Source organism: Pyxicephalus adspersus, chromosome 10, assembly GCF_032062135.1.
Source record: "Pyxicephalus adspersus chromosome 10, UCB_Pads_2.0, whole genome shotgun sequence".
NCBI lineage: Eukaryota > Metazoa > Chordata > Amphibia > Anura > Pyxicephalidae > Pyxicephalus > Pyxicephalus adspersus.
Window position 1 is genome coordinate 56524330 of NC_092867.1, and position 15434 is coordinate 56539763.

The window sequence follows — 15434 nt, forward strand, 5'->3', positions numbered from 1 at the left end:
AAGACACAGAGAGCAATACAAATATTGTTAGGGATTCTAATGTGTAATATTAAGATGTTTCCTTCCCTGGCAAAAATCTTTCCGGACATGACGCAAGAGAAAACCCCCCAGCAGAGACTCAGACCCCCAATAACAATTTTACAAAAGTTTTATTATTACCCTCTGTATTCAAAATAAACATTTTTACCTGGTTGTTAATGGCAAGACATTGGGGCCATAGCTTACTGTCATGACCCTCTCCTAACTGATTCCCCACTTATTTTTTATTTCTGCCTGTAATATGTCAAGAAAAAGCCAAAGTGGTTTATAAAAGTGAATCAGCGTTTATTGACCAGTCATTGAAACTTCAAAAAGTAAATATTAAAAATGCATAATACTGTAAAATACAAATATTGTACAGTCTGCCATCTCTATAGGAAGCCATCTGTATGTAGGGTTTTATCACAGTATATTTCAGAAAAAAAAATTCAGCTGTACAGAGGGGCAAAAAATTGTCTGTTGATAGTCTGGCCAATAAGCTTCGCAGCATTACATATAGGGACAGGTGATGGACTAAGGATTTGAGAACATGATCACCATTCTGCAGGAAACATCTGTAAAAACTGGAGATGTTGAAATCAAATATTCAGTCCTCTTCTAGTGTACGACAAAAAAGAAAAAAAGCAACTGGACTTAGTGAGGCTCGGGATAAAAATTGGGGTTCAGTTTTAATGCTAGCTTCCTTACCATGTTTGGCAAGCTTCATGTATCATCTAAGATAGACCTCTCGAACATGGAGCTGTGGCCACCATCTGATATCTTCCTCTGTGCACTGTATGTATAGCAAATCTTTTCCTAACAATAAGTCCAGCTAAGTTTAAATGATTTCGAATAAAAAGCTTCCTAATTGCCCATGTTCTCTTGTGGTAACTGAAAAGCTTGACAGTTGATTCATTCTTTGAACAGGTATGGCCATGGCATTCAGATGTGTTTATGGCAGATTTCTAGTAGAAATCAGTCAACCTTATCACAACTGATTAGCAACAACAGCTTTGTTTCCTCCATTCCTCACCAGAAGGAAAAAAGCTGAATACTGGATCAAGTATCCGCTTGTGCCATGGATCTTCATGGAATTGAATGCATCTATGGCAGAACTTCTTTTAGCAACGTGTCCATCACAGCCATTGTCCAGGGGTCAAAGACGATTGAGACTTGCATAGTCCAGGGATGATTTCTGTGGATGTCAAAATAGTTTTGTACACAGCTTCTTTTTCTGATGTCTGTTGAGAGACGACTTCCTGGTAAAGGATCTCCCACAATCTGGGCATGAATAAGGATTCTCACTACTATGTGTGGCCTGGTGGCAGACCATATCCGCCTTCCATCGGAAACACTTGCCACATTCTGCACAGGAAAAGGGCTTCTCCCCTGTGTGAACCCTCTGGTGTCTCTCCAGCTGTGACTTGTGTGCAAAGCATTTCCTGCAGTCCGAACAGGAAAACGGTCTCTTGCCTGAGTGCATGGCTTGGTGGTCTGTGTAAGTGGTCTTCCACCGAAAGGTCTCTCCGCACTCTTCACAGGAGAAAGGCCTTTCACCTGTGTGGATGTTTTTGTGTCGGTCTAAGTGTGATTTATGAGCAAAGCTCTTCCCGCATTCGCCACAAGAAAATGGTTTCTCCCCCGTGTGGACTTTCCAGTGTTTGACCAAGCTGGACTTGTGTATAAAGCATCTGCCGCAGACATTACAGGAGTTCTGGCTCTTGTCAGCGTGTTTCTTATGATGGAAGACAAGCAACTGTTTCTCTGTGAATCTCTGCCCACATTCAGAGCACGAATAAGGCTTCTCTCCTGTGTGGCGCCTCTGATGTTCAACCAGACGGGCCCTGCGCAAAAAACACTTCCCACATTCAGAGCAGGAGAAAGGCCTCTCCCCCGTGTGGACTCTGAGATGGAGGATAAGACGTGACTTGTGCAGAAAGCCCTTCCCACAGAGGGAACATGAAAGAGGCTTGTTGCCTGTGTGGATGGTCTGATGGACAAAAAGAGTGGACCGAAGAGCAAAACTCTTCCCGCACTCGTCACAAGTAAATGGCTTTTCCCCTGTGTGGGTTCTCTGATGACCAATCAGGATGGATTTTTTCTCAAAGGACTTCCCACAGTCAGGGCAAGAGAAGGGCTTCTTCTTCATGGAGATCTGTTGGTGTTTTACCAGGGTTGACTTTTGCCGGAAACACTTCCCACAGTCCGAACACGAATAGGGCTTCTCCCCTGAATGTAAAGCCTGGTGTCTACCAAGAGAAGCCTTCTGCGTAAAAAGCTTCCCACATTCGGGACACGAGTACGGCTTTTCCCCTGTGTGGGTGATCTGGTGCCGGAGTAAATGGTCTTTTTGCCTGAAACATTTGTCACAGTCGGAACAGGAGTAAGACTTCTCCTCCGTGTGTATCCGCCGGTGAGATATTAGCTGAGACTTCCGTAAAAAACTTTTTCCGCAATCATCACAAGACACCAGCTTTACCATTCTCAGCTTTCTCTATAAAAGAAAAAACAATTTCCCAGAACTTACAAATAGGCATCTTCCTAAAATAAATTGAGTTCATTAAATTCAACATAACATAACATTTCAGTATCTGCCCCCAATATCCTCAAAAAAACATTTTGAGATCTGCCCCGCTCTAGACACGGAACCTTAAGAAACTAGGCTACATGTATTGGCGCACATCTCCACAGTAACTTACCGTTTCACCATCTGGAGAAGTTGGTTGATGTTGCCGCATGGTAAACTTTCTGTATCGTCCATCTGGAAGAAATAAAGGATTTGGGAGAGGAGTGGTCAACCCATTTCTTTATAGGCAACAAACAACTTCTCCACCACCTCAGGCCTATATATCTGTAGTGGTTTCCCTCTTATCAGGGACTCTTTTCCGGATTTAGTGTTTTTTTTTTCTCACCTGCGCTGATCTTTGGAGGAACTTCCTCCTCCTTATACTCCTCATCACCTGACATAGCATCGTCCTCTTCTTTCACCTCCACTTTAATAATAAGGTTTTCATCCTGAACAACACAGAGCCATTATATTCAATATGTATCATGCTAAACATTGCTGTGGATTCAGAGTCAGAGTTGGAGTCAGAGGCAATTTTTGGGTACCTGGAGTCGACTGCCGACTCCTGATAAATTTAAATTATAATAAAAAAAATACAGCAAGTTCAAAAGTCCTATTTCACAAACAATAGTCATAATTAAGTACTTCTCTGATGTAAGAATAAAGCCCAGTGCATAGTTGTAGTTCTACTTGTGTGAAGTTCAGCTGAGCTATTATACAACCTGACATTCACATTATTGTAATCGGGATTATGTACAATACAAAAAGTGTTTTCATTTTATTTGAGATATAATGTGTTTAACAAGTTCATTTGAGTGTAAACAAGTGTAATGATATAGGTGTAGGTGAGTGCTATGGCCTGATGTGTGTTCAGGTGTCCTGTCTGCACTCTCCATATATGCTCCCATCCAGGGCTGAACTTTAACATCATTTTGCACATTACCTAATACTACTAATAGTAATAGGAAGTTAGTTAAGTGGCCCCCCTGGCCCTGGAGCCTCCCAGGCCCTGTGCTCAGCAGAAGATCAGCAAACAAAGATAAAGGCAGCAGTGTCTGCTCAACTTCTAAGAGCTTCTGAGAGCTTGGAAGAACTTGGAGGAATAGCTTTTTGGATTCAGCTGTAAGTGTTCATGTTTATTTTTTAAAAACCTCATGGCTGCTTGTGTGTACTATGATGGAAGGCTGTGTGCATGTTTCTGGATAAAACTGCAGGGCTATGTGTATGTTTGTGTGTATGGTGCAGGGATGTATGAATGTTTGTGTATAGTGCATATTGTGTGTATATTTCTGAGTACAGTGTAGGGCTCTATATTGTGTGTATAGTATATATGTTTGTGCATGTTTTTCTGTATAGGACAAATTATGCCTAAGTTTAGTGCAGGGCTATAGCTTATTTGTGTGTATAGTGCCGTGTTGTATGTATGTTTGCAATAGTACAGGAATATGTGTATGTTTGTATTTAAATCAAAGAATATGCTAGTTAGTATGACATATTTTATATTTATATTTTAGTGAAAGCGGCTTCCCATTCACAATGGCAAAAAGTCTGTCAACAAACACGGGTCTCTGTTTACGAGCACATTATCAAGTGATGGGAAACATTAGGTGTGCCAATGTATTCTTGAATCTGATGCATTGAAAAACAATGTGATGCAAAAATTAGCAGTTTTAGTGTGTCTAACAAAACTGCACCTACAAAAGCATCAAATTTGAAAAGACACTTGCAGCGTTTTTATCCTAAAGTGTTAGAAGTTGTGAATGAGAAAGACATCAATCAAAATATACCATCTACTTCTGGGATAAAAAATGTTCAGAAATTTACTGGAGACCAAACACAACTAAGATTCTTTATATCAGACAAAGTTACCATAACAATGACACCTGAAAAATTCAAAAACCACATTACTGAAATGGTAGTAAAGAATAGTTTACCACTATCCTTTTTTTTTACAGCCTTTCTCCTAAATGGAGAAATGGCTAAACAACTTGGTGTTTCTCTGGAAAGGTAAAGTATAAGGAAACTTATAATTGAAGAGGCCAAATGTAAAAAGGAAGAACTACGAAAAGGTCTTAAGGGACATTTTGTCTTCATAAAAATGGATGCATGCACACATCACATAGTTCATTATTTTGCTATTAATGTTAGATTTGTTGATGAAAATACTAAAACAATAACGCAAACCTTGGGGTTAAAGGACACCTTATCTTCAGAAGTTAGTGGAGGATGTACTAGATTTTGATATAAAAGAGGAACAGATTCTTTGTATTGTGACAGATAATGCTTCTAATATGTTGAGCACAATTGAGAAAATGAAGAAAGTTGATGAAGAAAGTGACAGACAGATATTAGGACAGTTCTGCAAGTATTGGAGAAAGTGAAGAGAATATAGACATTTTGGATAACATTGTTGAAGAAGCATCTAAGCGTACTATTATTCAACATATGCGTTGTGCTGTTCATACTCTGCAACTTGCAATAAGAGATGGATTGAAAGATCGTCATGCAGCTACTCCAATTGGCAAATTGAGGCAAGTAACTGTTGCAGCCAGGGCCCCTAAAACAGCTTCCATTTTGAAAATACGTGCAGGAAAAGGAGCTATTTTGGATTTGGAGCACTTATTTGAAGGTTAGGCCTTTGGTTGAACTAAAAGACTTTCTTGAAGAGCTGGACAATGAAAATGTTTTAATAACTGAAAGCCAGTGGACACAAGTAAGAGCTCTGGAAAATCTACTTTCTAATCTCTTTACTGTCACCATGAGTTTGCAATCTGAAGATTTACCACCTGGTAAATTCTTGTAATGGAAGGGCTTGATATATTGCCTGAACAAAAGTGGAGGGTTAATAGCTGATGGCATTGTATCTTCAATTAAAAAAAGGGAATCTCTTAAGCTGCGTACACACTTCCAATTTTTATCGTTGGAAATGAACGACGAACGAACGACGAACGATCGATTGGGCAAAAATCGTTTGTAAAAAAAGTAACCAACGACGCCGACGAACGAGGATAGTCGTTGGAAATGAACGACCGGACCGGCGGATCGGATTGGATGACGATCGTTGACCATCTATCGTGTGTACGGTCGTTCAGTGATCGTCCATGGTCTGAGCATGCGCGGTGAACGAACGTTCGCTCACTTCCTGTGGTGCACGTCACTTCCTGTATCGTTCAAACGATCACATCTATCTTGTGTACAATATCTGCGAACGATCGTGTCGTTATCTGTACGTACAGGATCGGTGCTATACGATGGTTCGCAGATATTGTGCAGGATCGTTCGTCCTTCGTTTACCAACGATAATAATTGGAAGTGTGTACGTAGCTTTACTGGATAATCAAATCTTGATTTGCTATTTATGTTGATTCAATGAGCTGAATTTTGTTGAGGGATGACCAGACTGATACTGCAAGAAAGTCCCTCTATGATGTAGCAGTTGGTATAAAGGGATTACTACCTGAAACACCACCACTGGATGAAGCTATAGGTACTGGTAACTCAGGATCATCCTCTTCAAATGAAGAATTAGACTTTGATTCCTACTTGGAGAAAATGGAACTTTCAACAGTAAGGCAATGTTGCATATGCGTGACAGATAAACGAGCAGAAAAATTATTTTTTAAAGAGTTTTTTAAAGAATTAAAAAAAGTAGAAAGGTATGATCACTCATCGAAACTGACTGTAGAAGAAGCCATCCTTGTTTATCCCGAGCATTTTAGTGATGTGGCTAGAACCGTAACAGCGATGCCACCCATCCAAGTCAGTGTTGAAAGACTATTTTCAGCTCTAAAATTAATTAAGTCAGATTTAGGAGCTTCTATGAAAGAAGATCTGGCAGAAGCAATTCTGTTTCTTAGAACAACAATACATTGAGTTAGTTTTGGATTGCATTTACCAGCTATTCTACTCTACAACTATATTCCAAGTTTAATATATAAACTATTTTAGGTTTTCCAGCTTTTGTTTTTTGTTCATGTAGTTAAGCTTTGTTTTTGTTTTAAAACTACCAAAAAATGTGGTTCATATTTTTAAACTGGTAAAGTTCATGTTTTTTATGCATGCTATGCTACTACTTAATAGCCACTCGATAAAAACAATACATAAAACTTTATTATTTTCATTTTTTTGTAATTTGTTTAAACTGGTGTGGCGCCAGCTTCCTAGTCAGTAGTTCTGTGGTTAAATGGCGTGTATGTTGCCTTTCTTCAATCACCGTGGATAATACATTAGCATATTACAGGGTTTCTCATTTTATCTTCACACTTTTGCAAACAAACTTCAAAAAAAAAATTTAGACCCCCTAATTATTCATAAATTATTAAATTTATTATAAAATATTTACATTCACAATATTTTTACCTTAAAAGTTTTTCTCAAGAAACAATAAATAAAAATATGTAATATTTAAATAAATGATTTATTAATCATAAATGCTTTCTCCTCTTAGGTATTTAGGCAAACAGCTAAACATTTTTGTAAAATAATAATAATTAATAATAATTATTATTTTAATACTAATTAAAATTAATTAATAATAATATTTTGAGCAATCCCTGCTTGCTTATTGTGAAAAATACACTATTGGTGCTTTCTAATAGAGCCTATTCTTCTAATATTAGCCTATTTCTTCTTATTACTTCTTTCCATTTAGAGAACATGTTCTCAACAGGATTAAGAAATGGAGAGTATGGTGGTAAAAATAATTAAACTAAAATTAGGGAATGGTTTGTGATTTCAGAATCGTGAGCTTTTTAAAGTAAAAAATCGTGAGCTTTTTGATGAACTAAAACAAGCTCGTGCTTGTGACTTAAAGTGAAGGGTCCCATTTTTATTCCTCAAACAACAAATTGAATAATTTCTGAAACGCACTCCAGCCACAACATGCACCGCCCTTTGCCCAATAGGAGATCATCCCCATTTGGTTCTCATTGAGATGGTAAAAGCTACTTCATGAAGAAAGTAGATGTTTTTTCCATCTTCCTTAACAATGGATTTAGTTAGCATAGCTTAGCCTTTCTTGAAGAGAGTGGGAATCATTGCACCATGCAGGAAAAAAAGTTATTTTTATGACTATTGGAATTTATCGATGCCTCTATCTATCGTTGAAATAGATACATTCATTCCAAATTTGGCAAATAATTGATCATTTATTTCCGAGGCTGATTCCGCAATCTTCCGACATTTAACTTTGCGTAACTCCTCCTTATGGGCTTCATCCAACTTTCTCAGACCTCCAGGTAATTTTTCCACTCTAACGGAAGATTCATAGGTCTTAATAATTTTGGTTATGGTTGTACGATTACAACCCAAAACCATTGCTATCTGGGAGGCATCACTTCCATTCAGATAACTGTCTACCAGTCTTTGACCTTCTGCATTACTTAATTCTCCGGCCATAAGGGTAAGTGCAATACTAAATATAAAGTTAATAACTTTGAAGATAAAAAGATGAAAAATATTATCTTAATACTTAGTATAAATCCCTGAAATAAAGATCTTTAATTTTAAAATTATATAAAGTAAAAAACATATTAATTGACAAATCATCAATTTATTTTCGTATATTTTTATTAATGTTTCTTGAGAAAAACTTTTATAGTAAAAATATTGTGTTATATTTAATTTTATAATAAATTTATTGATTTATGAATAATTGGGGGGGTCTACATTTTTTTGTGAAGTTTGAATGCAAAAGTGTGAAGATAAAATGAGAAACCCTGTAAATACAGAGGAGTCGGAGTCAGGGGTACCAGAAACCAGATTTATCTACCGACTCCACAGCCTTGATGCTACATCACATAAAACTGGATGAAAATGCAGATAACTACAGAAAAATGAATGGACCGGTAAAATAAATCAGCTTCCGTTGAATCGCTGATCTTAAAACTAGAGCTGTCCCCTGCAGTAATTCCTTTTTACCACTAGATGCGGCAAGTCTTGCAGGCTGAGTGACAACCAGTGCTATTCCTTGGTGCTCAGACTGTCATGGGATGAGATACACCTGAGGTCAGAGTACTACTGCACTGGACAGAGCTCACAAACATTTATGTAAGCACCATGCAGTACAACAGGTATTCCCACTATCATGATTGCAGGAGAAAAGCAAGGATTTCCTCCCTGCTTTTTCTTTCATTTAAGGGCTGACAACACTTTATAAGTTGTCTTTTAATCGGAAGCAGTAATGCCACCATAGGATGTGGCTCCCTTGGACAAGCATGTATCATGTAGACTCCTAAAATCAAAAAGAAAGCCACCTGGTCATCCTCTGGACTTGTAGGACCCTCCTCTGCGAAATCCCGAGGATAGCGAGGATTGGAGCATCTGTCTGGTGTATTCCTATTACTGGACCCATCTGAAACACACAAAGCCATGTGAATATATTATTTCCTTTATAAACTCTGCAGTGGAAGTGATCTAACGCATACCTAGCCAGAGGTGGTCAACACCAATAAATCATTAAAAAGCCAACCTTGAGCTCTGGTCCTTGGCATTACTTGGGTTAGAGGATGACATCATTTTGTGTACAGGGTTCCTCCTTACATTTTTCAAGAAAAAACCCACACTAGGTTATAACGAGCATAACTTGAGCCAGAGGAGCTTTGAGTGCCACCATTTTAGGCAGCAGAGTTGGTCTATGTACAGAACTGGATGACCATGAGAAATTCCCTTGAACATTCTATGGATTGAGAAGTGGAGGCCATCACTTCAGCCTGGAGCTCAGACAGTAGACACTCACCTGTTCTCATGTCCAGAAGAACTCCCTCCCGTCCACAGCGCTCCTCACCCCTCAGATACATCTCATCTTCATCCACATCTTCCACTTTAATAACAATCACATTGTTTTCCTGGACACAACACAAAGAACATCGGTCTATGAGATTGGCTTTTCTACCATCAGGAACATTTATTATCTACCCTGAGCCAAACATCTACCTGAAAGTCTTCAAGGTTCTCCTAATGTTCCTGAGTGGAATCCCGGGTATACAAATGATGGGGACATCTCTCTAGTAGGTTTATGGGGCCCTCCACTCCACCTACCTGATCCTCCTGAAGATTCTCCTGTGTGGATTCCTGGGAATACAGAGGACGGAGACATCTCTCTGGTGGGTTCCCATCACTGGATCCATCTATAGGAAACACACACACTGACTGAATACATTGTCTCTATGTGTTTATCAGATGATGGGGGATCTATCCTCCGTACTGCTCTCTCCTTTACAATAAAGTCTCCTCTTACCCGGTGATGTGAGGGTCTGGTGGTCCTCCATCATGGCGTCCTTCTAGAGGTCCTTATGTCGTTATCTTAGAGAATGGGGATCTAGGTGGACCCTCAATCCTCTTCCTTCCGTTATAAGAAATTAAAGTCTCCTCTTACCCAGTAGTGTTGGAGGTGGCTGGTCCTCAGTCATAGTGTCCTTGGACAATGGAGGGCCTACGAAAACCAAGACAATAAAGCAGACAACCCTGAACGTGATGGATCAATAATAGTTATGTCCACCCAACTCTCCCGATTCCCTTCATCAACCTACAAATCTCCAAACACCACCCCCCCCCCCCTCATTCAGCCCACATCTCTAACATTTAACTATAAATTGTGAAATAAATGGGCTCAAGTCCAATCATCTGATTGACACAAATGTTTTTATGTACGGTTTGCATTTACAGTCGTACTCCGGTGACGGACAAATTTTGTATAGGCAAATTGAGCCAAAAATTTGTTCCCCCGTGTTCCCTATTCTGTAATCTCAACTTTTTAATGGTACAATAATGCATTACGGAGAAAACAAGCAGACAGATGATTGAGGTGATACTCAGATCTCTAAATAATACGCTTTCGCTTTGTCCCTTCAACGTTTGCAGTGATTTGCCAAAAATCCTGGAAACCCTTCGGTGCTTAGGGCAAAGAGGCTTCAGCTTGCAAAATGGAGTCTACGATCTGATAAAAGTCAGAAAAAGCCCCCAATTCAGAGTGCTGGGGCCCCTTTAATTTATAATAAGAAGACATAATTACCTCCTCTTCAGACTCTTTTCAGCCTCACAATCACAGCAGTAGAATCCTGACACTAGAAAACGTACAGACGGTCCTCAATTTTGAGCTACAACAAAATGGCCAATGAAGACAAAAGGATTTGGTCTGTGTTGTCTACAAGAAAATGGCCGCCACTCTGCCATCGTTGTGATGCGCGCAGGTCACCATGGCAACCAGGCAGCAGCTCCTGGCAGAGAGGAAGTGCTGGAGCAGCAAGGCGGAAGTAAGAGGAACTGCCGGCTCAGGGGCATGGAACAGGAGAAGTGCTCAGGGCAGAGGGGGGCTCACACTATGCTGGTAATAACAAATATAAAATTAATTATAATGAATAATATTACAATTAATACATTGAAGACCACTTTGTAATGAATGTACTAGCTATTGTGTTGAATATTATTAATAATCACCAGTAAGAGTGAACTATATAATTATAACTAATGTCAGTGATAATAAAAAAAACCATATTAATTATATACCGGTGATTATTGGTTAAAATGAAGCTACATTCTTTAGAGAATACCCAGTAGTAAGTGTGACAGAGCCCGCATAAAGCAGCCAATCAGAGTGCAGACGTCAATAATCTGGGGTATTATTAGACCGGAAAGGATGGCTGGAGGAGCAACGCTCCACCCAACACTCCATACTGAGATCCTATTTGTATGCAGGTTTTATTTCAATAAATTTTGTTTTGTTGCAGAGAGCTAAGCCCCTCCCACGAGGAGCCAAACCGCTTCATGGCATCATTACTGAGGAGGAGGAGCAGAATCACATGACTGATAGGATCCTGCAGCTCACCCTGGAGATCATCTACCTGTTGACCGGAGAGGTGAGGAGGATTCTGGGAGGTCACAAGCACAGGGGATAATAATGTGAGTGTGGCAGATGATTGAAGAGGTTATATACCGGTATGGCTGTATGAAAATGTTTATTATTAGGATTATGGCCCAGTAAGGAAGTGCCATGGTTCTCGGACACCCAGCAACCCTGAAAGTGGGTTGGACGGATGGGGCAGGAACTGGACACCTAATATGGATCCTCCACCTCCCTCCTTGCCACACAGGAAGGTCAACAAGAAGATCCTAGAAGTCACCAAGAAAATCATAGAGCTTCTGACGGGAGAGGTGAGCGGTGCCGGGAATTCTGGGAGATTATTATGGGATGTGTCTGGATGGTGACTGTATCATTGTGTGTCAGGTTCCTATAAGGTGTCAGGATGTCACTGTCTATTTCTCCATGGAGGAGTGGGAGTATTTAGAAGGACACAAGGATCTCTACAAGGACGTCATGATGGAGGACCACCAGACCCTCACATCACCGGGTAAGAGGAGACTTTATTGTAAAGGAGAGAGCAGTACGGAGGATAGATCCCCCATCATCTGATAAACACATAGAGACAATGTATTCAGTCAGTGTGTGTGTTTCCTACAGATGGATCCAGAAATCCCCCAGAGAGATGTCCCCGTCCTCTGTATTCCCGGGATTCCAAACAGGAGGATCTTGGCATCTCTCAATGTGATCAGGTACAGACCGGTACGATATAAGATTCTACTCTTCTATGAAGTCTCCTCCTTTTCATTCCCACATTTTAAAGCTGTGACTTGCTATGCTTCTGTTGGTTCAGCAAGAAGAACAGATGTTTGTGAAAGTTGAGATTAAAGAGGAAGAAGAAATGTCTGTGATGGATTATAGGCAGCCTATGGAAGAAGTTGGAATGATGGTGACAATTAAGCAGGAGGAACCTTCTATAGATATCACTACAGGTATGTCATACATGATAAATACAAATATTGGTGATATTTATGGATTGTTGGTTGAGGATATTCAGCTTTTACTATCATCAGGTAAAATGATCTCTACAAGGATGCTATAAATCAGCCATCTCTCACATCACCGGGTAAGAGGAGACTTTATTGTAAAGGAGAGAGCAGTACGGAGGATAGATCCCCCATCATCTGATAAACACATGGGAACGTATTCAGTCAGTGTGTGTGTTTCCTACAGATGGATCCAGTGATGGGAACCCACCAGAGAGATGTCCCCTTCCTCCGTATTCCCGAAATTCCACAGCGAAGGATGAAGAGATCCCTCACCATTTTCAGGTGGAAGACTGCTGAACATTTTTTAAACAGTTACATTTAGGGCTATAAGCTATTATGTATACATTGCAATAATGTTTTATTCTTATTATTTACAGAGAGAAGATCTGCAGGATGTTAATATTGTTGTTATAAAAGAGGAGAATTATGGAGTTTTAATAGAGGAATTTTCAATGGATGATAGAAACCCACCAGAGAGTTGTCCCCGTCCTCCCTATTTCCAGAATTCTAGATGGGAACATCAGGAGATCCCTTACCATTATCAGGTAGGTAGAGAAGAGGGTCTCATAAACCCACCAGAGAGATGACCCCTCTGTATCCCTGGATCCACACAGGATTATCAGGATATCCCTCACCATCATCAAGTAGATGATAACTGTGAATTTTTTTAGAACTTGTGTTGACCTTGTAATATGTTTTGCTTCTACAGTAGTGAATCTCCATGTATCTTCTGATTTTGTTTATTGTACTTGATGTCTGTTTAGGAAGAATATCTGAATAATATCAGAGTTGAAGTGAAGAAGGAACCAGAAGATCAATATGTGATGGGTGATGATAGGTGTAAGAAGGAGAAAATCCCAGAGATCATTACAGGTGAGTAATAAACACTAACTCCAGAAATGAGTCCCGGATTCTCCTTTGTTTAGGTGGAACAATCCCTTCTTCTCCCCCCTCCCCAGTCAGTAGACAGTAATGGGGGGCAGTATCTGCCCAGTTAGGGAGGCAGGAACCATTTGCCTCCAATAAACTCTGACTTTCTTTATATATATTGATCTTGGAAACAGCTGTAGTTTTGAATGACGATAAGTACTAGTTATGATAGCAGACCCGAAGGGGAGCTGTGTGTCTAGGATAAGGTATCATTAGATGAGAGACGCCCAAAGATTCACTTTCAGGTCAAAGGTTTGAGTACACCTACCAATCACAGCCATATTGCCTTGTTAGGCATCACATTCCCACACCATATTTATTAAGCAGTTGCCCCTCCCCCGTTAGTGGCAATACCAGCCTTCACTCTTTTCTTTTTACAAGGAGTCAGTGGGCACAATGAAGGTTGCCACTCGTGCAGTTCTAACCTCTAAATATTCTTTGTTGAGCTCCATTTTTATTTCTTCCAGATGATCATTACCAAAGTCCCACTACACCTCCAGATCTCCGTCAAACCCCTGCTTCTCGTGCAACACCTGAAAGTTTAAAGAAGTTTCAGTGTCCTGACTGCGACAAGTGGTTTTCCACAAATTCCCAAATCTTGTCGCACCAGACCACTCACGCTGGTGAGAAGCCTTTTTCATGCCACGAGTGTGGGAGGAACTTTGCCAAGAAGTCCTACCTCGTGAACCACATGATGGTCCACACAGGAGAGAAGCCGTATTCCTGCCACATTTGTGGGAAATGTTTCCGACGCCAAGCTTATCTCTGCGACCACCAACATGTTCACACAGGGGTGCGGCCATACACCTGCCCTGAGTGTGGAAAGTCTTTCCCTTTCAGGTGGAGCCTAGCAAGGCACATGCGGATCCACTCGAGGAAGGAACCCTGCTTCTGCCCTGAGTGTGGAAAAAGCTTCATAGGCCTCTCAAATCTAAATACACATTTTCGGACTCACTTGGAGGAGAAGCTGCTTTCTTGTACCAAATGCAGGGTCCGTTTCACCAGCAAGTTGGAATTTGAGAGCCACAAGTGCAAGCACACAGGTGATAAGCATGAAGTGTGATCCCTCTGCAGCAAATACTTTACCTTTATTTGATGCTCCACCTGTGGATTTATGCCCATGAGAGGCCTTTCTCTTGTCCTGACTCTGGAAGAAGTTCTGATAGGAAGTCTCAATTAATGACGCTCCACTTCACTCCACATCGACAAAAAGCTGTTTTCCTGTGTCAAATGCTGGGAGTCTTTTGTGTGTCGGTTTTCCCAGGTCTATCATAGGAAAATGCACGGGTTGAACAGGATAGATGTGTGTCAGGAAAGCAGAGATGCAGAACCATTTTTACCCTCTTCTTTGTGAACAGAAAAACTGATTTGCACATCTCTGCCACTACTTTTAATGTATATTAGATGTCTTTAAATCCAGTAACAGTAAACACAAAGGAGTATTTTGTCTGGGAAGTGAATGTGACTTGAAATGAGCCTCTAAACATGTTTGGAAAAAGCACAGACCCTCCTTCCTTGCATGGCTTTCTCCTCTACTAGGTATATCTAGTTACTGCCTGTGTAGGTATAGCTCCTCTGTCCTTCCCTTCACAACTGTTTATGTAGCTGGCAGGGGAGAAGTAAAGGAGAATACTATAGAGCATTATTTCTCAACCAGGGTTGCTCATGAGTTTGCTAGGAAATTTATGCCTCTTAAGTGGCAGTCAGTTTAAGTGGCACCAATTACTTTTTGGCTGTAAGGGTGACATTCTTTTCACTGACCAGCAATGTGGGAGGCAGTCATTCCACAGACCCCCACTTCAATATACTGTGAGCTGTGGATTTAGTTATAATAGCAGGGGTTCCCTGATGACCTGGATGTTATTTCAAGGGGAAGTAAAGGTTGTGAACGGCTGCTACTGTGTTTCCCCGAAAATAAGACACTGTCTTATATTTTTTTTGGCTCCCAAAAACACACTAGGTCTTATTTTCAGGGGATGTCTTATTTTTCCATGAAGAAGACTACAGTACACGTTTATTGTTGAAAGTCACTCATGATCACTCATGTTCCAATGATTGTCCCCTTCTGATCACT

The 15434-nt window shown here is 40.3% G+C and overlaps 2 protein-coding genes across 4 annotated transcripts; one reads left to right on the top strand and one right to left on the bottom strand.

Annotated features, from left to right (window-relative positions):
• Positions 1 to 303: 303 nt before the first annotated feature.
• LOC140338997 (uncharacterized) lies at positions 304 to 10682 on the bottom strand. Of its 2 annotated transcripts, XM_072423460.1 has the most exons (8): positions 10596 to 10682; positions 9822 to 10016; positions 9623 to 9711; positions 9321 to 9429; positions 8839 to 8936; positions 2931 to 3033; positions 2718 to 2779; positions 304 to 2512 (listed from the first exon to the last, which is right to left on the bottom strand). In XM_072423460.1, the coding sequence occupies exons 2-8, from the start codon at positions 9853 to 9855 to the stop codon at positions 1223 to 1225; spliced, it is 1785 nt and encodes a 594-aa protein (XP_072279561.1). In that variant the 5' UTR covers positions 9856 to 10016; positions 10596 to 10682; the 3' UTR covers positions 304 to 1222. The 2 variants fall into 2 exon arrangements, with proteins under 2 accessions (XP_072279561.1, XP_072279563.1); XM_072423462.1 differs by lacking the exon at positions 10596 to 10682 and having other exon boundaries at positions 9822 to 10084.
• Positions 10683 to 10842: 160 nt separating this feature from the next.
• Positions 10843 to 15428, top strand: LOC140339044 (uncharacterized). Of its 2 annotated transcripts, XM_072423567.1 has the most exons (8): positions 10843 to 10910; positions 11311 to 11439; positions 11549 to 11734; positions 11808 to 11931; positions 12615 to 12712; positions 12808 to 12975; positions 13195 to 13303; positions 13828 to 15428. In XM_072423567.1, exons 1-8 carry the CDS (start codon positions 10863 to 10865, stop codon positions 14421 to 14423), a joined length of 1458 nt encoding a protein of 485 aa, XP_072279668.1. In that variant the 5' UTR covers positions 10843 to 10862; the 3' UTR covers positions 14424 to 15428. The 2 variants fall into 2 exon arrangements, with proteins under 2 accessions (XP_072279668.1, XP_072279669.1); XM_072423568.1 differs by lacking the exons at positions 10843 to 10910; positions 11311 to 11439; positions 11549 to 11734; positions 11808 to 11931 and adding exons at positions 11968 to 12143; positions 12235 to 12373.
• Positions 15429 to 15434: the final 6 nt, after the last annotated feature.